Consider the following 25577-nt stretch of genomic DNA (forward strand, 5'->3'; position numbering starts at 1 on the left):
AATAACTATGCTATCATGTATCTAAAGCCTGTCAATAAATCCAAGTGTCCTTTTTTTTTTACTGTTTTAGTATCAGTAGATTCAATGGTGATGGTGGGACAACATGCGACGTCTGAAAGAAAAGTTTTTTGCATGAATTTGTCAGCGCCATTTCTGTGCAAACTGTTCCAGGAACAGATGATGAGGGTTATGCCCTATGTGGATATCCTATTCGGTACGTGAAATAATACTCTTAAATTACGGGTAGCGGACTTTACAAATGTAGAGTACTCTTTGTCTTGTGGGATGTGTGTGTTGCTAACGGCGGTAGCAATGTGTAGTAACATTCAATCAGCTGTCTCGAAATTTTTTAAGGATAAAATCTCTTCTCTTCAAAGCTTCCGTTTAATGTACACGACATTTCGAGTCAGCGTATGCATATTCGAATCTCGTTATTTAATCATACATATTTTAATGTCGATTTCGGTGCGATTACTCTTTTTAATCGAAAATGTCGTTTTTAACTGTAGATTTTAAAACCTCACAACAGGGAACGAAGTAGAGGCCGTGGAGTTGGCTCGTTCACAGAAGTGGCCGGATCAACTTACCGTGAAAGAAATTGCCAAACGAGCGGCCGCTCTCCCAAAAGAGCAAGGTAGCAGGATAGTGGTTTTTACCCAAGGCAGCAAACCAGTTATCGTTATGCACAAAGACGGTAAATGATGCTATCGAATGGCTATGATTTAATACTATAATAATTCAATTATTATATTTTTTCTCGGTATCTGAAGCGCTATGAGAAGTTAGGTTAGTTGCAGTTGTACTAATGTCTTTTCGGCATTCTAGATTTCGTTTCTTTATGAAACGAAATAGAAAACAAATCTGCATGTTTATGTTTCTCGTAGATAGATATTCTATCTGTTCTACTTTAGCCTCAACATTTGACAAAGCGCTTTATTATTAGCTTGACGCCCGTACTAATTAGCTGAATGGTGTAGGTTCCATAACGGAGCATCCCGTAGAAGATATTCCGAAATCAAAAATTGTGGATACGAACGGAGCTGGCGATGCCTTTGTCGGAGGTTTTCTCGCAGGACACATTGAGGTATACGCATTACATATATATATATATGTATTTTTTTAACTGGTTTCTTTGATCAAGCTATACTTCATCGAAACGATTTGAGTGGTATTGCATGCATGCCTACCGTTTTTATTTAGCCTTGTTTACATCAAAAAAATTTGACGTTCGTCGTAACTTTATGACAATATAAGTGAAAGGCAACAACCTAGATTCTTTGTTTTTTGTATATCTTTCTTTTATTTCTTCTTTTTTTATGCAGGGTAAGTCGATAAAGGATTGTGTGTCTCGTGGTATTGCTGCAGCATCGGTCATGATTCAACAGTCTGGATGCTCTCTGCCTAAACGTAGCACGTTTAAGGATCCTTGCGCTCTTTGAGTACAACTATTATGAGAATTGCTGGGGCGACTCCCTGTACTCTGCTACATACCCGCTTACCGAATATTTCATTCGTTAAATATTATCAATATTAAAAAAAAAGTAGCGTGAATGATGCAAAGCGAAGAAGAACTTGACTGAGCGGTTGGGTTATAGCTGAGCCACCGGCCTGGAAAGCCTGTAATTATGTGACTCGATCCGTGCATCCGGGCAGAACAAGCTACCAACGAATAAATGAGGCGCTACTTTTAGGCCAAAATTTATTAGGTTAAGAGCCAGAAAGGCCATTTTACCCAGGCATAGCGTCGTACGTTACGGATAAAAAAGACTCAATTTGATGTTATTGCATTTTGTGAAATGTTATTACGTTACTTGTTTCAAGTTGTACTGTATTAAAGTGCTTAGCTGAAGATATGGACACGTTTATTTTCATAAGTCACTCTTTTGCAATTGTCGAAATAAGCGATGAACAACATCAAATAAAAAATAAGTAAAACGCATCAGTTTTCTTTTGAATATAGTTCAAATCATATGTAGATTATAAGTCATATTCTTAAGTAGCTATATAACTTGCTCGTCGCGCACTATACGCTTCATGAGTGTACGGATAGCCAGCATTAGTTAATGTAGGCAGACAAAATTTTTTGAGGGCATAAATACGCTATATATGTAAACGTAGATGTCTATAGCGAAATACCAAATTATCTGGGTGCATTTAAAACATACTTCGGTTATTCTAACACTTACATTCAATGAGAAGTGTACTCTTAGGACGTCAAAAACAAATACATGAATTATTTATGGGTTGTGTGATAGACAAATCACAACTGAGAGTGGTTTTTGATGAGTCACGTTCCATATTACACTATACGTTTTAGTAAGCAAATATTATTAGTTAGTGATTACTATCTGAACTACGAGATAGGGGAAGGTGGAGCTATATGGGTCACTCCGTTTTTTAGCGAGCGAGTAGTGATCAAAATTTTACTACCATAAAATTTTTAAGATGTACACAGGTAAGTAAGGAGGTATGTGGAGTTTGCGTTAGTAGATTTTTCCTTTGACCAAATCTGAAAAATGATCTACATGAAATAATCAAGTATTTTAGCACTTTATTTTTTTGCCGCAGCTATATTTTCAAAGGCAAACTGAAAACAAGTTGTTACGTTAAGTTATATTACGCAATCATTTTGGAGACTAGATGAACCAGGGTGAAATGCTGTACTATAAGCTACCGCGTTCCAAACATATGGGATATCGATTGCCATCTATTCTAATTTTTCAGGGAAATTAACACAAGTTGTAGGTTACGCCGTTGTTGTTGGCAACGTGTTAAATGAAGTTATTTTTCAATGATTTTAGTGGCATGGTGGATCCTTAGAACAAGGCAATATTGTCAAAAGCATCATTTTGCGGATAATTATGAACATTTATAACAGAATTATGGCATAGCCACGATAGTTATACAAACTTAATCCTAATTCTTGGAGGTTGGTGCGCGCTTTATTGAAGTTCTTTTGCTCTGTTCGAAGTAAATGCAACTTTTGGGCGTACCGGTATTTGGGCTACTGAAAATCCTGCTTCGCACTGCGTAGCAGAACCTGACACGTGAATGGTATAATTCTATGTGGACCTATGGCAGACCAATTATAATCTTTGACTTGCTCAATTTGGCAGTATATTATTATAGGTTGTCGGCTTCGTAGTCATAATCGTAGCCCCTTTTAGGAGGAAGATTATTTTCCCTCTTAATTTGCTGGATGACTGGGTTACTGTTATAAAATCATTGGAAGCTGTATTATTAGTTATTAATATTAGTAATTAACGATTGAGGCCAAGTGTTTTTAATAGACATTTTTGTGAAAATGAATTACTTTTAGTGAGCCCAATTAGCACACAAATGATAGTAGAGTGTTCGGCAGATATATTGGCATATTTCTAAAAGTTTGGCCCATATATATGTTCTCTTTTCCTTACACAACTGTAGAGCTCGGATGGCTCAAACGAAGTATGAGTTGCTCATTTTGCAATAAATTACAGTAAACATACATAAAAGTCTACATCGCCGTAGATTATATTCATCTTATGTAAACATCATAACTCTTAACAAACAAAATAAATATATATATATCAAACATGAGCCAACAGTCACAACGTCGAATGGAAGCAAACATATTTTAACACTTCTAAGGACTCAAGAAACCAATATTTTGTACCACGTATGGTTAAATGATAGCTTGAGTCAATTAGTACGAGCGCCATCTTCACTTCTAACAATTTGTATCATTTAAGTGATTAAAACATACAACAGTTATTTGCGAACTCAGGTTCATGGGTCTTATATTTTCGGTGTAGTGGTAGGTATAATGTGAAGAGGTTCATAGGGTGATTCCTTGTAGAGCTGTTAGCGGCTTCCCTCTTCTGAGATTTTTTAAAAGTTCTTGCTATTAATAAGCACGACAAAAACATAAATCTTCAGCCGCTATTATGTTAAACGTCGCATTTGCAGCTGAAGTCGCAAGAACTTGTGTAAGATAAAGTGTGATGAAGATTTAAATAGAGGTTTGAATTTTAAGCAGTATCATTTTAGAGACTTGTTGCCTTGAGAGAGGAGATTCGTGATTACTACTACGTTATCTTAAGAGGTCTGGATCGAGATCCAAAATCTTCTTTAGTTCTTTAGCTAACATCATTAGCCTGACAAACTATACCACCCTGACAGCAAGCCCGGCCTATCGTGCTGACAATGTTAAGGCGAACTGTTTTTAGCCGTATTATGTTGTCCTTTTACTTCTTAGACTGGGAGGCTCTGCCAAGGATGGCTCTCATACAAACTATGCACACTGGACGCCAATGTTCGGCTTATATTTACGCCAATATTAACATCCTTGGTGCGTCTTTAGCAATGTTGATTTGGTCGGATTAGTTGCTCCTAAATTCACTGCGTGTGTATCAACCGATAATTTTCCATACTGTTCGAGCTATCCGAAACGGGGTTCCATTAGGATCACAATTGCCTTCCCAGTCATCTTCGTTGAGGGAAAATAATGCAATACCTCCAAGGCCCATATCCTCGCTCCAACGTGCCTACGATAAATATAACAACAAAGAATGTTTTTTTATATAAAATGGGAGCTTTGGTCTAAATCAGTCGGATTACTCTTATCGTACTGCAGTCTCTGAAAATCGAATTGGTTTTGTTTAATTAGATCTGTTCCAATAGAATTTCGATTGTTTTGATTCCATTGATTATAGCTCGCACAAAGCTCCCAATTACGACCATAACAGTAAACGAAGAAAGAAAGTAACCTTTGCAGCGACGTCGCGTTGATCATCAAAATAAATCCAGTGTACACCATTCGAGGCGATGGATGCATGAGATGAGTTGTCACGTATCAGCTGGAATGCGCTGCGATCTCCGATCATCCTGCAAATCTGCAAACATTCAGCCCTTTTTTAACAGACGTCCCTGAATTTGATCAAAACTGTTTGTGTGCGCATCCTTTCTTCAACGTACTTGAATTAGCTCTAAGCGGACAAAGATAATTACTCTATATTCTTTATTGATTTCCCAGCTGCGTTCAATATGGCGTTAAGGGAAGGGGCCTTCTCTAAACAGGCTGATATAAGAGTATCATTCGAAATAGTACATTGGAGCTGGTGATACATATACTACAAGGGGGCCAGTGACGGTGTTGTTTCTAAACTAATACTGTTTAATTAGACGATAGAAAGTAGTGCATAGACAATGACATGTTAACACACTATTCTGAGTGACAATAAGCAACCTGTCAGAAGAGCCAACAAGCAGAAGATGACGCGTTGCTCTATACAGTTGACTCGGTGTTATTTTAAACTGTGACGGTTCCTGGTCATAGTCAAGGTCTATATAAACTTAACTGCGCTTAAGATGAGTCTGTGAAGGCTGGGGATGATGACGTTTTTGTTGACGACGGCGTAACATACTCTTTGACTAACAAGCAGAGAACTGACCTTCATAAATCTCTTACTTATTTGGGAACGAGAAATCGCCTGGATTGTTTGGGAGCATATCGTCCAAAGGCGCAGGAAATAATTAGTGGCGGCGACGCCCATCAAAGAGCCATTGCAACCTTTTTGCTTAGAGCTGCTCTTACCTACCGCGATCTTAAAATTGTCCTGACTTTTTTGAACGAGATCCTATCGAGGACGAAATCTGGAATGTCCTAAACAGGTCGAATCGTCACCGTCTGAGACTATATGTTGTTTATTTCTTTCTTCACCGTCTATGTGGGAAGACAGGTTTAAAAATTAAGGAGCACATGCCGGTGTAGCAAACGTGGATATCATCACGCATGATACAATTGGCTTACTGTTACTTGGCTAAGTAAGATTAGAAGCGCATTTCCCTGTAGTCCAAGTCGTGTTTGCATAGATATCAACGCTGTATTATATTTGTATTTGCGTAATTGTATACATGCCTAACGCGAATGCATATTAAATAGACATTTACATATACTATTGTTATTTATTTACTTTTTATCTCGCTAACCATGCTTTATATATATATATATATATATATATATATATAAAGCATATTTTATTGACACCTACGTAGAACCTATCTGGCAAGCATCGCAGATTTTATTATGACACATTAAAACGTTTCATCCATTATGGTTTTCGTATTGTTGCTTGTATTCCCGTATCGTTGCTATGTAAAGTACTACGTAAAGCTACGTCTATGGAAAGCCTGGCGCCCCAGAAGGAAGCCATTAATCGAATATTGGTAATTAATAATAATTAACACGAAGAGCCGTGTGTTTATGTGCATGATGGTCATGTGAATCTTGAAAACATTCAAAGCTTCCATTATGTGTTTTTCAATGCACAATTGCAGAGTGCGATTTGATGTGTTTATTGCAAATTTATATTTCTGTAAAGCAATAAACCGATTGAAAACGGATACGCCATATTTGCAGACAACGGGTAAATATAAATGTTGCCATTAGGTGTTCAAGAGACAGTGGACCGAAAAGAATATGTACGCTGTCTTTTGTTGTAACCGATTGCATCGCTTCTAGTATAATATTGCCGATAGAAAATGGTGCCAAGTGTCCGACAGAGCGCTGACTTTTTGGCCTAAAAAGTTTACATTGCTTAGCTAGACGCAAGGCCCTAAACTGAATGCGTTGGCTTATCGGTAAGCGCTTGCGTAATACACAAGTATGCGTCCGCAATACCTGCTTATCCTTATATATATATATATATATATCGGAAAACATCTACAACTGCTTTCATGAGCAACCGCAAAGATTGCAGATCGTGTATATATATATATAGCTCTTACTCACCTGTGCGTAAGGAACTATTCCGTGGTTATCCAACTCGGTTTGAAGTGTAGAAATGTGCTGAGGGGCCATAATAACATTTGTCATAGCCTCATTAAATATAACATTTTTATTATCGGGAGGCTCAATGCCCATTAGTATTTGTGTGTCTGACACTTTTTCCGTTGTCGTTCCATCATTTCTCAAATGTTGATCCTTGACCATCATATTTCCTACGAGATCACGCTTCAAACTCTCAGAAAGTTCGTCAGATACATTTCCGATCATTTCTTTAGCCTCAGAAGGCCTTACTGCGTTGACACTATCCTTGATTGTTTTTGCGACAGTCATTACACCGCGATCCCCGACACCTTTGTTCGTTAGTTCGTTTATAGTTGTTTCACTCCTAGTGAGTATGTAGTTATCGAATGTTCTTTGTGTATTAGGTTCCTTTTCGTCAGCAACCTTCGCTGACGCGAGAACACTGCGGTAGGGATTTATCGTCGTTTTTAGGATTTCACCTTTGGATAACTGTCCTCTATCTAGAAAAAAAACAACTTCTCCATTGTGGGTTGCCACTTCAGTAGTGAGGAATGAGTACTGGTCCTTTATATTTGATACCTTCATTGGCAAATAATTAGGCATTTGTACGGGAAATGAAGCTGCTTTAGCAGGAGTAACTACGTTCTTTATTGGATCGCGACTGCGTGCCATCGTAAGTGCAGGATATTGGTCCCCTTTTAATGCAATTGGTTCTCTGTCTGTTGTCCGTTTTAGGGTGTTCAGGTTACGATAAATGTAGCTTCTATCTGAGCTGCTGCTTCTCTGTACAGCATTCGGAGGCTGTAGGCTAAGTGGTATTCCCATTTTAAGGTCATGCTGCACGATCGCAGCTTTTTCCCTAAAGGATCCATTAACATCTTTTCCGTTTGCCTCTTGATTAAACCTTGGAGTATAAATATGGTTAGATCTGTGTAGAATTTTATTTAAATCCGCCTTCCCTTGTGCTGTACCAGTTCCAGAGCAAAGAGTCGACAGACAGTCTCGCTCGGAGTGCACCTGTACATAGGGTCCGATATTCTCATGTTCGATTCCTGCCCGCACAGTTCGTTCAATTGGAGGGGTATTTGCTTTAACTTTAAAATCGGCTTCGTTTCGGGTTTTCTCCGCAAAGAACTGCCGTTTATCGACACGACCATGGCCCTTAGAGACGCTTTTCGAATTCTTCGCTGTATTCAGATTACTGAAGGATACCATCGTTGCAAGGTAAGGAGGGTCTTTCCTTCGCAAAAAGTTGCCTCCGAATTCGCCGCCTGTTAGCCTTGTCTGTTTCGTTAGGTCAGGCTTTCCGACAAAGTGAAAATCATGGCTGAAACGAAGCGTAGCTGGAACTGCATGCTCGAATCCAGGTTGTGGCATGACGTGATAACTTCTACCAAAGAGAGGCACGCCCAATACAAGTTTATGGTGTGGGATCCCACGGACAGTCCATGCCATCACGCTGTGAGCTGCGTTAGGATTCCGCTGTCTACCATCTCGGAGCCTGACAAAAATAAATTACGAACTACCGTTTAATAAAAATGTGTGTTTGTTATAACTACACTAAAGAATTGCTTGGTGTTCGTAAGTTAATAGCTCACTCCATAACAGTCCGCAATATAATACACAGAAAAGTACTGTTCGTATAGACGAAAATAACCTTCCTTTATTCACGCAAATTGTAATGCTATATAATTCGTACTGCCACTTACTTGAACAAAGGCGCACCGTACTGAGGCGTAGCAACATGCTGACTACTATCGTCGAAGGCTCGCACATTAATCCAGTCTGCATGCTTCGCTAAACGGCGCACATCATTCGGGGCAAATGAAGCCCACGGCATTGCTTGTACCGTAGCGGTGAGGAGTATATCCTTTAGAGGAGCTGCTTTGTCCTGACAGATGCAAGTTACGTGACAAATGCATCAAACATATATAAAGTTCTGTGCGGAATTTTTCTCTGAAACCAAACCCTGATACGCTGTCTTATACATTGAAATGTTTGAAACTAGCACTAGCATAACGATATGATACCCACGCCGTCGTTTTTAGCATCATTGCCCCAGGGTTCCATGTATCCGCGAAACTCCTCAAAAAAGTCAGCCAGATGTGATCCGCCTGCCCCAGATCGCCAATCGATATCTACTCCGGCTAAACCGTAACGGCGTACCAGTCCCATCGATGAACGAATGAATCTGGAATGTTCAGAATGCGTCTGTTAGCATTTACCTAATAACATCCATAGTATATCACTGACGGCACACTCGATACTGACTTTTGTCCTTTATACAATTACGGCCTCTTTCTCTCCTAGTGACCAAGGGGATCGATATTAACAATTCAAAAATAGCTATTCGCAATTCTATAGAAAACAGCACCTTCTAAGACTATCCAAACTCCAGCACATATAACTCAGTGACAAGAACGGGTGGTAAGGAAACAGCTTTTGCTAGCGATGCGTCGTTTTGGCCGAAACAAAATAATCTTATCGTACTCGTAGAACAACAGTATTATGAGTGCTTTAAAAATGTTTCGATGACACGAGGCTCAGCTTATGGGTGTCGATTCCTTGAATTCATGAAAACGGAAATCAAAGTACATAGTACTAATCATATATGTCACTTATATTAATTTTAGGATTATTAGGAAAAGCATACTAATATAATTAAGATTTGGATACACACTTGGTCATCTTGCATCGTATGGTTACTAAGTATATTATTATTATTATTGTTAATAAAAACCTCTCGTCAGACTTTAAAATTGCGTCGTATATTTTTTTTAACTACACTTAATTGCTGCAGCTGAATTGTATAAGCGGATAGAGTATGTAATATAACAAGGTCTTAACTTACTTAAGCCTTTTTTTTTTCGAGTGCGCCATGTGTTGAAAAGCATTGGTTGTATCTTGTCCCACTGCGTTTTCGGGACCACGTCCACCAACACAAAGAAGTATTTTGGGTGAGGCGTCTTTAAGTTTCCCTATCATATCCTGGAGGAGCCCATCGTCTGTCTCATCGTAGGAGAATGATACTGCGCCACTCTCTGCCGACACACTAAATATGACATTATTTATTATGACGGTTATTTACAATTGTGCCAACGAACCTTTTTTGAAACTTTGATTTTTTACATATTTGCAACGAATGTCAGTCTTCAACAAAAGGTACCTAATTCTAGGTCTGCATATGTGTTTATTTAGCTTTTGGAAGGCTATTATAAATCTAAATGAAAAAACAGAACACCAAAATAGTGCCGTTTCTTTAGTCTATGCTCTATTAGCTGACGAAGCTCCTTAAACTTATCGGTTCGTTAGGATTGTAGCTAGCCAAATCAGGTAGATCTTTATCTACTGACGTGGCGTCGTTCAACATGAGATGTGTACAAAGGCCGGATTTAATGTTAGCTGGAGCCAGACTGTCATTGCCATGTTTTCTTTGAGGTAATGAGTAATAACATACTCGCTTCATTTCGGTATACTTCTGCTTGCGCTCTGTAAATCAGATAAACCGTTAAAGGTATCCCCAAGGTTATTACATGTAAAGTAAAGCTATGCACAGCTCAAGTAGCAACAGGTTCATGCAATAAAGGCCATCGATTTGAACTTCCAAAACTACGATGTGATTAACAACAAATCAAAATATGTCTCTTGCAGTAATAGATCTGAGTTAGTTAGAGTGAAATAGTTTATTGAACGAATTATATCTATCGAACATGATTACGACGATTTAGATAACCATCAAAAACGGTTCGTTCACTCCAAAGAAGCCAATAACTTTCATTGACTTTTGCAATATAACTATATTTTTAAATTTTTTTATTGTCAAAAAAGTCGCTCCAGAATAAGCATGCGTTTACCTACCGTGAGGTTCCACATATTGTTCAATACCCTTACGGTACTGTTTATACCGTCTTTGGTAGTTAGAATAGAAACCTGCTAAACCGAGCATCAGCATAGCGCCTCTCTGATACTGCCGTCTACGAAACGTCTCAACATCTAGAGGATTCATCTGCGCCCACATTTGTTGAAGGCTTGATTGAATCTAGAAGTAAAAATATACAGGTATTGGGACGATGGAAACGTTTGTGCTTGGTAAATATAAATAACTTCTAACTAAAAGCATGGTAAGGCCCTAATTTTAGGTGTTGAATCTTCATTTGGAGGCAAAGTACGGAATTGATTCAATCAACAGATTCGATCACACTTTTGTTTTCTAATAGTATTTTTCTATAAGCTTTGAGAAGCACTCTACATAACTGTTACGTAAGCGTGAAACAATAATGGGCAGATGCAGACCTTAGCGGGAATATTTTATAAATAATAAAAACGCTTTCTTTCTATATGGTAGCGTACACGGGGTGAATATAAAATCGTCAAGCTCCGCAAATCAAACCTCACCTCTTGTGGAAGCTGCCCATAGATAGAGCTTGGCCGCGGAATATTTGGAAGTAGTCTGGAAATGGGTTGATCAGTGCTTAGTTTTTAAAGCAGTACTTCAGGTTGGAGCATTGGATTTTGAAATTGATTAATTGACTCAATGTGTCTCAAGATCGATTTACTTAATTGATAATTTCGTATCCTTAACGAGCGCAACGTGGAGTGTTAACCATTTGGATCCGTACGAGATCGACTGCCCAGAGCTTATCCTGTTAAAGGGTTCAGCTCTGGGTTGCAACGGTCATTGGGTAATCAGCAAATGCTTGTCGATTTCAAGTAGTCATTACCATTGTAGTCAATGCGCAAAACCAAAGTATAATATTTAATTCATAAGTTAAACACTTCTAAATGCCAGTCATTCTGTGATTTCTGAAGGCCGCAAACCCTTTGATTTTAATTATAATTTCAATCAGATACGCATTTTCTTGCTTGCATACGTATACATGTCTATCACCTATCCAAGATAATGTTAATGCGTGTTACAGGATCGTTATGACTGAGACTAATATTATGGTTAGTATTATGAATTCTCAATTAGAAATAGCGAGAATTAAATGATGATGATGATGATGATGTCTTTGGAACAAAGCGGTAAAAAATCGGCTAAAAAAATAAAAGCAAAGCCTTTTAGACAATAGTTTCTCTGCATTGGCCGAGCTCACGCATATTGACAGGGTACTAACATTATGCTCTAATTCAAATCAGACTATTGCTCCGATGATTTAGGTTGACGGCCTTCGACACCGTACAGATGGGCTGTGCACAAAACGTGGTCCACAGATTTTATGTCAAGAACATTTTTGCTTACAAGTTAGTTATAATCAACAAACAAAAGATCAGCTTACCCGTTCCAATCTTCCCAGGAGGGAATTGATGTGTACACATCGCTGAATGCTGGCATGGTACCAGAGATATACGAGCCAAAGTCTGCAAGAGCTGGACCAAATATTGATGCGCCGCTTCCGGGCTGACGAAACACTTGTTATTAACAGCATCGTTCATTAATTAAGCTAAAAACTATAGAAACACACAGAATTTTACCCAACAGACCATAAAGAGGCTATCCACAATTTGTTTGTTAAAACTTATTTATTTCGACGGGAAAATTAACAATCCTAACAGCTCTTACCGAGAAGAAAGTTTGTATAGGCGAAAGGCTCGAAAGAGAAGGCAGCTGCGCCGCAATGGTCGTCAGAGAAGGCAGTCTTGATACGATGTCGGCCATTGATGGGAGCCATAACTGCCAACCTGAAACAGATAGCGAAGCATTAATATCTTGTTTTTGTGTATTCGAAGAAGAAGGCTATGATGTTATGTCAAATATTCCATCTATAGAAAAGGAGCAATTAAATGTAACAATGCTGCCACAGTTACTACTATCTATGCCCGACAAAAAGCGCCCTGTAACGAAGATCAGAAAGGATGGGTCCAGAAGGGGCAGAGTTGTAGCAGCAATGCATCGTAGGATGCCCCTTTTTTTGTTATTCGTTGTATGTTAGTTTTTCTGCGATCCTTTCAGATTAGGTGCTCAGGCAGCTGACGATTGGTGGGACACATTACAGTGACTAAGATATTTCTTATGCCATACTTGTATAAGCTATCTGTAAGTATCACCTATAGATAGGTCGTTAAATTCTTCAAAGTGATTTTTTATTCTCATACTAGGCAAACCCGCGGTCTTTGCGCCATGCCTTCATCTCATTGGTGCATTTAGATCATGTTGCATTCAGCCTATTTCAAACGATAATATGCACCAAGAACTTTTTCTTTGCAGTGACCTTGCTCCAATTAATCCGTTACTTTCTTGCCGTTATCTTATCAGTCTGCTCTAATATGAACGAATCTGGTTCTTGTTACATTCAGCCTAAGTAAGCTAGAGCTTGATTGGAGGCCTATACCTCTTCTAAATATATGAGTATATTTAGTAAATATATGAGTATATATATATATATAGCTAATTAACACTTTTACAAGGGCTGGTCATGTTTCATTACCCTGTTTTAATAATAGCTGTTCGTTATTAATGTTTTTCTGTTCGTTCCGTAGGTTTATCCAATGACGCCATAAGCAACCCTTTCACGATCACTTCGCGAAGAGAAATTTTTATCTAAAAACTGAGATTCAGATGCAGGAGCATGAATTCAGCTGATCGACAGCTCTCAATTAACACCAAGAATTCCAACTGGTACCCTCTACATCGACCTCTAGGTAAGTATTCGACTGCTTTTTTATCGTGACAAAAATGCTCAAGAACATCTAACCAAAATACAGCTTACATCAGCCCCTACAACTTTCCTATAGGCATGTATGAAAGATTCTGAAAGTCAAAAAAAGGCGATTAGAAAAATGGAACCCCTTGTTATACACACGCTACCAGCGAAAACAAAAAAAAAAACTGATGTCCGTAACAGAACGTAAATTATTGTTATACTGCAGATCTACCCCTTCACAATTTTCGTGTACCAATTCCATAATCTCGTTGCAGCACATCTACCTTCCCGATGTTAGTGACATTTATTCCACTGCAGTTCGTCTGCTTTGTGTACGCATTAGAATGTTCTAACAGTCCTGCTCTCACGCTGGTCATCTATCAGCTTGTTCCAATAAGCGATCTACGTTACCCCTGGATTCTGGTATACGGTATTGCTCTATTTTAAATCTCTAACATTACAAACCTTTGGTTGCAGTTCTCCTGAAACCACTTTTTTTAGATTATTTTGCTATTCTATTGGAAGTCTTCTATTAATCATATTTTTTTTTTTTAAATCTGGTTAATTACTTATTTGGGGTCTATGGCCCCGTTAGTTTTGCGCAATTATTCTATTATTTATTGTTCCAACAGTAGTTGATTCTTTTGCTCTAGTGATTCCACGTTCCTATTCATTTCAGTAACTTCGACACTTTATTGCTATTAAGACATTGGCGCTTTTTAATTCGACCAGTTGTGTAATTGCAATGCTCTATGGCGTTTTTCCTGTTAGCTATTTTGGTTCATCGTATCGTTCACCCGGAAAAAGTATTCATTCAATCAAGGACCATGGATCGTACATAATCAGATGGATCGGATTTTATCAGTTGTTTCGCAAGTAAGTCAACTTAAGTAGCGTCAAGCCTATAGGGAAAAAGATGCTTCCTAGCACCATACCCCGCAATAGGAAAGCTAAGAAATGGTAAAGACTAATTTTAGATACATTACGGTTATGTACTAATTCTGCTTAAAGTCACAGCCACTACCACAACGGCAGTCTATTTCTCTATCATAGAAGAAAGTACGAACGGCAGTAAATGCGGTTAATAAAAAGAAAAACGTTTATTTTCTATATGTTTTATGTTATACGTGGCGACTTGTGGCACCGCTTGAAGCGATTTAATGAAAAAAATCACAGGCAACGTTATTATTAAGCCTCTACTTAAACATTAGATAACTCTATCAATAGCCATTTGGGTTCAAGCAAGAAGCATGTTATTGTACAATTTAATTAACAATAGAATAGAAACAGTGATAAGAAATGTATAGGCAAATAACGAATTCTGAGATATTTCTACGAGAGCCCTTTTCGTCATGGAAAATTTGCCCTGCTTCAAGATCCACTTCGACTGAAGACGCAACTCTATATGATGTGTCATATCAATGATAGCTAAACTATTCGAATTGCTTTATGTATAGGAATCCTTCCTAGAGAGGATCGCACTAAGGTCAAAGATAGTTTGACAGTTTTGCCGACTGGGTACCATTAACTTGTAAGTATAGTGCACCTTCCTGCTAATCACGTTTATGGCCTATTGGATCTTTTTTTCGGTCGGATGCATTTTAAATCGTTAAAGGTTTTCAAAACGAGAACTGGACAAAAGTGACTTTAGTATGAAATGAGTAATAGTATAAATGACGACCGGTTTTTGCAGAAACTGACACTTATTCGTAAATTGATGTATATTTATTTGGCAATTGTTAGGCAGTAGAGTACAGAAATGTTCAGTTTTTCAATAACTCCAAATGAATAATAAGTGTTACTGTCTGATGCTTAGCCTATTTAGAACGTCATCTAGATGTTGCGTCGAACACATATAGCCTACACATAGATTATCATCACCATCAATTATCAATAAAAAAAAAGCTGCTTTTATGGGTTACCATGCCATTCGTGCGCCTGGCGGAGAAAGGCCAAAGACACATTCCAGCTGAACACCTAACGGGACAGGTCTTTGAAGCTACAAGTACACCGAAGGAATGATTTCAAGACTTGCCCATATGGAAGGGTAGCCGAAAGAGAAAAAAAGTCTCAACGATATTTCCGAAGGTAGAGGCATCGATAAGTTTGTAAGGAAGTCGTTGCACATCGTTGCAGAGAGGAAACGATCGAATGGAGCATGATATACGGCAAGTCACGAGTACTAATTCTGTTACTTACGAATTGCTTACGCTTACGTAAGTGAGTTACGTGCTTAGTACAACAGAGAATTAATATTGCACGCTGAACAGGTGATTTTTCTGACTCCTATCATATAACTGAATAGTGGTTTATTAGACCAAAGCGACCGCGGAGAAGCTAGGGCACGTTCAGTTTACCGCAACAAAATCCTTAAGTGACCTGTAAAGACCGTTTAAAGGCTAGAAACATGGATTGGCTAGCTATCGGCACCGATTTAGTTTGTCTGACGATCATAACGTGTTCGCAATGAAACACAATTGTAGTAGACGTAAGGGAATATCATCAGGACGGCAAGGCGATTGACTTACGAAAAGCATTAGGTATTAACTAGAATGATACACATTCCAGAGGTTTCTTCAAAATAGATATATTCTCGGTGCTAAAGTTTGAAGTTGCTATTTAAAAAGAAGCTTTATCAAGCCTTGATTGGCTTTAGAATTACATGTGAATATATTTGTAAAGTAAATAAAATCATGTATCGATCTTATCTATCTCTGCGCGAAATAGTTATCATCCTTTCAACAAAAAGTTCTATCTAATGGCAAATTATTAAGGGTGTTGTAAGGAAACAAAATAGTTTAGAATGAGTTTTGCATATGTGACTTTTTAGTGAATTTTGATGAAGTTTTACATAATAAATGATGTATAGGCGCACTTACTGTTTTGTTTAGGCTTGGCCTGCACATAGATGGCTTCAAAGGTGAGCGTCGCAACGAGAAGCCAAAGGAGGAACTTTCGGCGAAACATCCAAGCACCACAATAGTCCAGTAAGTTTTCCACAAATACAAATAAATTATTTGTGCACAATATCAAATCAAAGAGCAACTTCGGTCATCACACTGACAAACTTCGAAATACGTGAACGATCCAATAGGTAGCTGACAAATATCGTAAATGTTCTGCAAAAAAAACTGTACAATCGCAAACTTATCAATAATTCTTAGAAGTCCCTTTTAGGACTGCTATAGAAAGACAGGACCGATAATCGCTGATAGCACGCGCGACTCCTCTGATAGATCCAATCTTAAGATTGACTGAGATGTTTTCGAATAGAAAGCGCACACCGGAGTCGTTTAGATCAACTGCGTTTGTAATCCACAGACACTCACTAGCCGACGAAAATTGTCATACGGCATAAAATGTTACTGTTATTGATTCCACCGTCACCTGCTTCCATTTGCCAACGGCGCACTTTGATCGCCTGTGAGGGTTATTTTTGTGCGTGGCTGCTCATGAACGCTTATTCAATCCAACACAAGACGCCCGCTATTGGTACAGGTGGTTGGCATGCGGACACAACGGCGGTCGACGGACGTCGCGGGGCTTAAGACGCACAGCAATCCTTTGATTTCAGACAATCAGAATTCGACTGATTGATACCGTGGCAATGCGCGGTAAATGGGTTATGATTCAAGGGAGAGGGAAAATATGTTGCACGACAAACATATTGCCCCCTCCCAATTTATGCAACATTCCCATGCCAGGCACTAGCTGCAATCGTAGTATCAAGACTTAAACAGCAACAGCGTCAGTTACATAAAAGAAAGAAAAGTATAGACGAAGGAGAGCCGATTTTAAGCTCCTTAAAAGTTAAGTTTTAAACATGTAGTACTAAATTTTATATCATTAACATAACGTAACTGAAATTCGTTTCTATTAGTTGCTAGTTTATTAACCTTCAATTTAACATTTATCTTAACTTATCTATTTTTTTATATTTTTCATATCTTTAGAACAAGCACTGACGATAACATTATCGCGTGTCGCTTATTTTTTTTTCCACTTGAAACAAATACAGCTTAATATATTTTAAATTATTTCATATTTCGTAAGTTTAACTAAAAAACGTAAAACCAAACCAGTACTCACAGGCTGTAGAATAATCAATAAAATATATTTATAATTTAGGATAATTTTTCCAACCGAATTGTCGGTTGTAATTTACTCAGTTGTTCCTTTCAGTAAATATACGCTAATATAGGTATGCTCTTATAGATAAAAATGTATATTTCCCTTGTTAGCTTCTCGGGTCCGGAACTACTTGAATAAATAAATAAACCTAAGTGACGACTGCGAGGAACTTAAAAGGTGTCGTTGTACGTACCCAATTTCTATAATCATCGATAGGTGTTAACAGGCCGTTTCATCTTCCATTTAATGCAGATAAAATAACTTTTTTTTTTTAAGTCCTTTTATAGACCTTTCAAATTTTTTAGGGTTTTCTGGCATGTTTGATCGACTCCATGGGAGACCTTAGCCAATCAGCGAAGCATTGTTGCTTAGTGAATGCACGACTACATGTTTGAAATGTCCATGTCAACGCAGGACTTCTCAGCCCACAAAAGTGGGTTAGCCTATAGTGCAATCGTATGGTTTTTCAATTTCATGTACATGCCAGCAAAAATTACAAGACCTCGTAGTCTGATTTTACTAATGCTTTCGACTGTCAGCAAACTCTTACCACTGGACAATTACTAGATATTTATACATTTTTCCTAAACACATAGGAAGTTGTCAACGAGAAATAAGCATATCTGGTGCTCATCATTTTCACATGTTGAAACCACACAAGATCTGGATCTTTGCTGCCCCACCCTTGGTGCCATGATTCAGTTCTAAACGTTGGATTTTTCTGTTTATTCGAAATATACGAATAATTTTGTATGGCGCGAGACATGCCGATATTTATGAGCGGTGGGGTAACGGAACGCGTTCTCTATAATCAATACGGCGGCATATTTTAGACACCATAGCGCACAGAACAACATAACTGAATCGAAATCTCAACCTTTTCATTAGGTTACATAGAAGTACGATATCTATCATAGACTGGGGTGCCTTTCTCACAGACATTTCTCGCAGACCTGCTAGATAATGACCAGACAACATATGTCCACTTGCTTACAGTGTGTAAAACAGAACTCTACACATAAACTAGTTAGCGTAATCGCCAAAAACAGAGACTCGAGCTATCGGTTACTTGTCGACAGTTTTCAATTGACGTTTAAATTTGGAACCTATTATATGTTCGGAAATTTTCCTTGTGGAATTTTACGGGCATTTCCGGAATGGACTATACCAAATCTCTCTCTTTCTCACTATTGCAGATACCCCAATCCCTCAACATACTAATACTCCAGACACTCCCCAAGGTAGGCCGCATCTTTTGATATCGGAAAAGGTACACGACAGAAACGGTATACAGCTTCATTTTATTGCATCAGCAATATTAACGGAAATTGTTTATAGTTCCACATTCTAAGATAGGGTCTATCTCTTGTTCTAAACAGTGCAAAACCCAAAAGATTTATCGTGTTTATTGCTAAAGATCAATTTTATGTAAATAAAAGTTTGTGTTTGGTTTATTTCAAAAGACATATCCGATAAGATGGTTTTGAATTTTCACTTTAATGTAGATTTAGTTAAACACACGTGGAAATTCGTTCGCTTTCATTATTGGTCCATGATATATTATAGAAGCTTTTGCCAGCTGATACGGGTTTTAAGCTTTTTAATGTAAGTCTTGAAAAATATCACTTCATACCTCTGTATATAGTCCACAGGCCGTGTCAGAAGTGTAGTAGTAGTATCAGACAGTCCGAATTGACTGCTTGAGCTTTCGTTGTATTGCAGAAAAAAAATTTAGTTTGCATAGTACGTCGCATTAATAGAAGGCTTCTTATAAATCCCATTATTATTATTATTATTATTATTTTTTTGCCCAAACCGAATGCGCATTTGTTATAGTTAGCATTCTTAGTTGCTTATATATTATATAAACTTAGTTAGTTACTTATAGTTAGCATTCTAACAGGGTCGAGACTCGTCAAGTCGGTGATAACGTCCAAGATTAAAGGCATTATTTAATTTTCTTTATTTGTAAGTAGAGGAATAGTATAGCATGAATGGAATAGGTCACATATCGTGTATTCCAACCGCATATTTATTTTTACTTAAATTGCGTCCCATTATCCTTCAATCAAACCACGGCAAATTGGTTTAATAGTACAGATCAGACATGTAGGTACGTTAGAACGACTATTTTAACAGTGCTTTTTGTAGTACAATGTAGTCAAGCCTCTATATCTTACGCCCGGTATTGCCGGTACGCACTCCGTCAGACGGCTGGCTCCCAACACAGAACCAAGTGTGTCTATGCCCGGATTTGGGAGTCTAGACCACAACATGTCAAGATCAGCACGCAGATATGTTACTCACTGCGTTACCACAGTGACATAGTTATGCCCACTAAAACGGTTCCAAACAGATTCTTAGAGCAGTATTGAAAAAAGTAGTACCGAAAGCTTGTTACACCGGAGATAAAGTCAAGATGCAGCTCGAATATTGGATCTTTTTTTTCATTTGACTGACTCCAGCTTACGATATGGGTATTTGAAGTGGACATCGTTTTTACCATTGGTAAAGCAATGAGCAAGCAATCTAAGTTCTACGTCACCTCTAGATCGATAACACATGTTAATGGAGTCATTCATTACGTTGGTATGTCCTCTACAGTTTCAAGCTCTTAGGGATGCCTCACAAGCTTGCGGTCTACAGTACTTTGAGGAACTCTGAAGCATTTCGAATTCAAAATTTAAGAACGAGAAGTCTTCTATGCTATCTCCAATCACCGATGTTCCCCACTTGTGAGCGTAGTCTGTATTACGCGCACTGGATCCATTTGGTTCGCTTGCCGTATCACAAACAAAACGCAGACGCTAACACACCATATAAATGGTGCTTCCGTTAGTCGTGCTTGCAAATGGAAAAATCGGATAGATAATCTTCCTATCCATATATAACGATATAATGCTTCATCCCTCCTTCAAAGCGTCATTGTAGCTGTTATTATCATTCTATTAATTACTGCTTGGCCAGACAATCTAACGTTGATCCTATTGGCACGATTAAGTTATTTTTTTGTTCTTACTCTGATATTCTTGATCGTTTTTATTAACTGCAGACTTACATATATGAGACGAACCGGCCGGATCTATAGTGATTTTGTTTTGTCAGCGACGATCTTGCTACAGGAGCATTGACTGCGACTTCCGCAAATCGGGACTGTTCCTTGTCGGACCAAAGCGCCAATGCACTGATTGGGCTTGATATATACGACATGCCTCTCTGCTCAATTCATTGCGCAATTTTTGCATGTTTTCTAACAGCTGATGGTAAGGTATTGAAAAATTATGCCGAGGGCAATGGGTAAAAGCTAGACATCACACAAATGCGCGGAACGTTTATATCAACTTATTCGCGTGATATGGTAAGTAAGTAATGATGTTCAGTGCCAAGTAATCAAATGTTGACAGCTTTGTACGTGCTTAGCACACGTTAGAATATTAGGTAGCCATATGGGGTACAGAGGGGACACAGCTACCATGGCGAGTTACTGATGACAGATGGAAAAAGCTTAACGAAAGCACCGTCTGGCTAGATCACTTGCCCAGACTGCATTTGTCTTCACGTTAATGAGTTGCTCCTGCTATAATCTAACACTAGATTTGCTACTTTTGAGTATCTCTGAGTAGCTTATGTTCATTCGTTTCTGGACCGTATTTGCCTGCACGCGGGTTTTCCGACTTGTCCTTTGAAAAATCGTTCTCGGCAAGGTACATACATACATACATACATACAGCCTTCTAAAGCAATATAGATTCGCATATCTAACATATCTCCCAAGGCTCAAGTTATATTTTCTTCCTACGAAAATACCATCCGTTACTGAATGGTTCATCTATTATATATACCACAAGTCAGCTGTGTAGGTTTGTGCCAGGCGCTCAACAAGGCTTTGCAGTGAGGCAACTGTTAAATTTTGTTGACGCAGCTTTGTATCTTCAACAGCGTATTATGCCTGCGGCTAATTCGCGTAACGCCAACCGATCTTGGACGCCACTTATCTCCAATTTAAATGTATTCCCGTTCGTTAAGGAGCAGTCTGCTTGATAGTTATTGTATTATATTAAATTATTATTAATCTAGTCATAGCAATGGCAAGGAAATGAATCTGAGGAGTGGTACCACAGTTCGTTACAGGCACACGCGCCACAGCTGCAACGAGCGCCCGTCGGGCTATTCAGTCTTCCAGCGTCTTCTCGCGCGAGAATTTCATTAAAAACATCGCCGGACGGCCGACCCTGCAACTCGTGTTGTATAGAAATACCACCCCTTTTCTTTGCTGTCTGTAACCGGAACTCGAAAGAACACCGAATCATTTCTTCACGTTCACTACGTCTTTTGCGACGTTTTAGTTTTTTCACGCCCTGTTCTTGCGACTGGTCGCTACCATGATCTAAACAGATATTCGGTACTGCGATCTCCCGGCTTGTTGTTAATTTATAGGTATCCTTCCTGCGGTGCACAAGGCACAAAAAAGTAGCAAATCGTTCTCTGCATGCCGGCAGCACGCGACGTGCAGAGAATCACTTCTAAATACCCAAAGCCCACATTTTTCAGTGGTTCGTTTTTCTAGATTATCTTTTTACATATATATACATCTTTTTGACCTGAGGAAACGGGCTATCCCTTTCAGCCCGTACATGGGATGCTAGTTATTTTTTTCCATCTTTATGGCTGATCGTTTAATGAGCATTGACATTATTTCCTATTCACTATGAGCAATATTTGTTAACCCTGAACGAGACGAGTTCTTTTGCATTTATTACTAGTACATGGTAATTATGGTGCGCAAATTACTTTTGGAGTGATATTAATAAACGAATCCTGATTAAATATCTGCCTTTTTTTTTATACAGTTTTAAAAAATATACTGTGGAGACTTTGTACGTAGGCACTACGAAACAGTACAATGAAGACAACATACCCACGAAAAATCCGTTTTATGCTGAATCGATAAGCAACTTACCTACTGAGTTAAACGTAAACCAGGATTGGAACGCATTTTTTGCTAATTCTCTACGCCAATTTTGGAAAAAAATATCGATGTTTTTTTTTTATTCGCTTGGTTTAACGAACGGCCTAATAATATTTGCATGATATTTAAATTGTTAGCCACAGTTTTGTCCTGAAAAAACGGAATATCTATGGCGAAATAACGAAGTAACTTCAATAGGACAATGGATTAGCAACAACAGAGTGGCGGATTTATCACAATAGGACAAAAAAGAATGGTAACGATTTGACTAGAGCACGGTAACGACTTAGTAGAAACAGCGTAATATGATTACTAGACCATTTTCTTATATAAAGCTAAAAACCTTAGCATGACCTGAAACGGTTTAAATAGGTTAACTAGGATAGGTTAACGGAATTGTGCGATCGAATAGTAGGCCAACTATATTAAATTTAAGCCCGGTTTTATACAACGCAAATTTACCTCTCTAATGTAGTATAGAAAAAAAGTTGTTACTTTTTGTTGACATACAAATGTTGATGCAGGGCGATTTGAACTTCGAGCTGGGTTTTTGGGGGTGTGATAGATATAGAACTCAATAAACGGAACACTTTTCCTCAATCGAGCTATGGATTGTCGATGTTCATGTTAAGCTTAAATGTGGGAATTCTTCTAGGAAAGTAATTCAGAACAGAGCACTCGGATAAATATATAATTGTGTAAGAAGTATTGCCGTATTGTAAAAGGAAGCCTATATGCTTGTGCTGTTTTTGCAATCGAAATGGCTTGGGTGAAACTTTTTCGCTGTAGCCTGCTTATCTGCATCGAGTTGGGACTTTGTTCTATCATTTACTTTTGTACCATACAAAGATCAACGACTCTAAAGAATTACTGGAATAAGCTTCAGTTACGATGGGCAACCACGTAACCCTTTATCTGACCGACATATCTAATCCCTCTCGTTGCAGAACTTAAAGAGCACCGATATTTTAATTAACGTATTCGTTGATACCGCAACAGTATCGACAAGAAAATAGTGATATATATTTTAAAATTTATCGGATATTTCCTATTCCTAGAGCTAATTTGACTTAAAGCTGGAGTTCTGGGTCGGTATATTTGGACGTTGCATTCTTTTCAAGTAGGCAATCTTCCGATTAGCTTAGGCGGATTAAAGGAAGTACCGGCTCCGTATTAGGAACAAAGGAAGATGTAATTTTATTGGGTGTTGCAGTTACACAATAAGGTAGATGCTAAACCGAATTTACATATAGACCTTGAATAAAAACAATAAGTGCAATGTTACTAGATCAGTGCGCTTGTTTGACATAGCGAATTGTACTCATAATTATCGGTATAAAGCTGGCCAAGACAAGGCTTCGTCTCTAAGACGCTTTTGGATTTTTTTTAAACTTTGTACGTAAGAATACATTTCACTAAGATAGCCATTACCAATTTGAAATACCCGATGTCTTCACAGAGAAATATCTACACTTTTTCATAACTATTTAATATGTCTTTTGGTTACTGGTCGCTATTTTGGATATCCAATGTAGTATCAATAGATACGCGAACTTTGATTCTTCTTTAAATTATATGGAAAATAGTACCCTGTAAAAGAGTGGAGCTTAGCTTTACGAGAGAGCACCGATTAATTAAAATTCTTCAACTTAACAACTGACTTGCATTAGCGGAGAAAGCAGACCCTTCTACATAAATACATTTACTCTCAGTGCAGAAAATACGTTTCACACAATAGAACAATTGTCAAAGTGATATTTGTCGGGTCATTGCAGATTCATCTCCATGAGCTATGAAATGAATTTCGACGCCTTACGACCCCATTGGTTAAGTGCTTCGTCTACTAAGCTCTACCGGTTCTTTACGAACCGTATTCCGTATATAAGGTGTAATAGAGTAGGGTTCCGCAGGGTACAGGGCTAAGCAGGTAGTATCCGATCAATGGGTATGATGCATCACATAAAAGTGCATTTTTTCGTTACATGCATACAAATATATAAGCCATCTCAAGAAATGTATATACTGTTTAACTACTCATAGCTTTTAGGTCGTTCTTCATTTTCTGCACGTATGACTGCAAACAATGAGTGGGCCGAGATTAACTTTTGAACCAAACAGACTTTAGCATGTTATTAGATGTGTAAAGAAATAGCAGAAGTAGGAAAAATAGAATATCACAGAGAGCTTCAGGCAGTTCTGCCTAGCCGATTTCCAGTGAATCGAATAAAAGTTAAGTACGAAACGGGTGGAACCGTTTAGGATGTCCATGGAGAACGTCCACAAAGACCGTGAACATCTAATCAGCTAAGAAAAATTGCGATAGATACTAATTACTAGTGTTGGAAACATATAGCACAATGTACCAAAATTTGCAAAGAAATCCAGTCATCGTGAGCTGGGAATCGGTAAACTCAGTGTCCGAAACTGTACTCGAATAACGTAACGGAGCAGGAAATACTGGTCAGACACTTTCAAAATAATTATAAATAGTAAATCCTAGCTTGGATATAATTTGTGTTTACTGACAAACTCTTTATATCAAAACCTGTAAGAATTTCAGCTTGAAACAATCGTGCGTCGTCGTTATGCATAGCTGAATACAGCCCCTTTAAAACGGCCACCACTAATAAAGCAAGTAATAAAATAGAAGTGCTCTTTAGGTTACGTAGGGTTGAATAAATGGGGCGCTCAGGGCATTTGTCATACTTTGCGTTTGTACCCACTGGTTGATCGGGGTACACGTTAAAAGGACAAGCGGCTTACATACAGGAATACGACAGCCTACGCGATTTTATTCGTTGAGCGTATTTTGGTGTTTGTTCTTGAGGCCTTGATGGAGGAACTATGAAACCATTGAAACTAGTTTTCCGTCATGATTGAATAGGTTAAATGACCTTCAAGAAAACAAGAAGGAAGAAGAATTGCCTGCTGATGCAGCGCCGACTCAGGATTCTTGGTAAAGCAGCTCAAATTCTCGGTTTATTAGTTTTTTTGCCAATGAATAGCAGAGGGTGACGGGCGCACGTTTAATCGTCTACTGTGT

The 25577-nt window shown here is 38.3% G+C and overlaps 2 protein-coding genes and 1 long non-coding RNA gene across 3 annotated transcripts in view; 2 read left to right on the forward strand and 1 right to left on the reverse strand.

The window, feature by feature from the left end:
- Positions 1 to 1939, forward strand: part of LOC111248873 (uncharacterized) — a 7585-nt gene extending 5646 nt beyond the window's left edge. Inside the window, exons 3-6 of the mRNA XM_086986596.1 lie at positions 19 to 214; positions 530 to 694; positions 978 to 1084; positions 1323 to 1939. Of these exons, the coding sequence (XP_086842722.1) occupies positions 19 to 214; positions 530 to 694; positions 978 to 1084; positions 1323 to 1439 (585 nt within the window). The 3' untranslated portion in view covers positions 1440 to 1939. The remainder of the gene's footprint in view (positions 1 to 18; positions 215 to 529; positions 695 to 977; positions 1085 to 1322) is intronic.
- Positions 1940 to 2531: 592 nt separating this feature from the next.
- Positions 2532 to 17038, reverse strand: LOC111250401 (uncharacterized). The gene is made up of 12 exons (XM_022805609.2): positions 16314 to 17038; positions 12354 to 12472; positions 12070 to 12191; positions 11186 to 11240; positions 10649 to 10829; positions 10144 to 10279; positions 9642 to 9842; positions 8825 to 8981; positions 8500 to 8681; positions 6773 to 8291; positions 4749 to 4874; positions 2532 to 4526 (listed from the first exon to the last, which is right to left on the reverse strand). Exons 1-12 carry the CDS (start codon positions 16399 to 16401, stop codon positions 4392 to 4394), a joined length of 3021 nt encoding a protein of 1006 aa, XP_022661344.1. The 5' UTR covers positions 16402 to 17038; the 3' UTR covers positions 2532 to 4391.
- On the forward strand, positions 13728 to 16145 carry LOC147755862 (uncharacterized). The gene is made up of 2 exons (XR_015325822.1): positions 13728 to 13864; positions 14206 to 16145. It is a non-coding gene; the product is annotated as an uncharacterized LOC147755862 (long non-coding RNA).
- Positions 17039 to 25577: the final 8539 nt, after the last annotated feature.

This window comes from Varroa destructor, unplaced genomic scaffold, assembly GCF_002443255.2.
Source record: "Varroa destructor unplaced genomic scaffold, Vdes_3.0 BEIS01000004.1, whole genome shotgun sequence".
Taxonomy (NCBI): Eukaryota; Metazoa; Arthropoda; class Arachnida; order Mesostigmata; family Varroidae; genus Varroa; species Varroa destructor.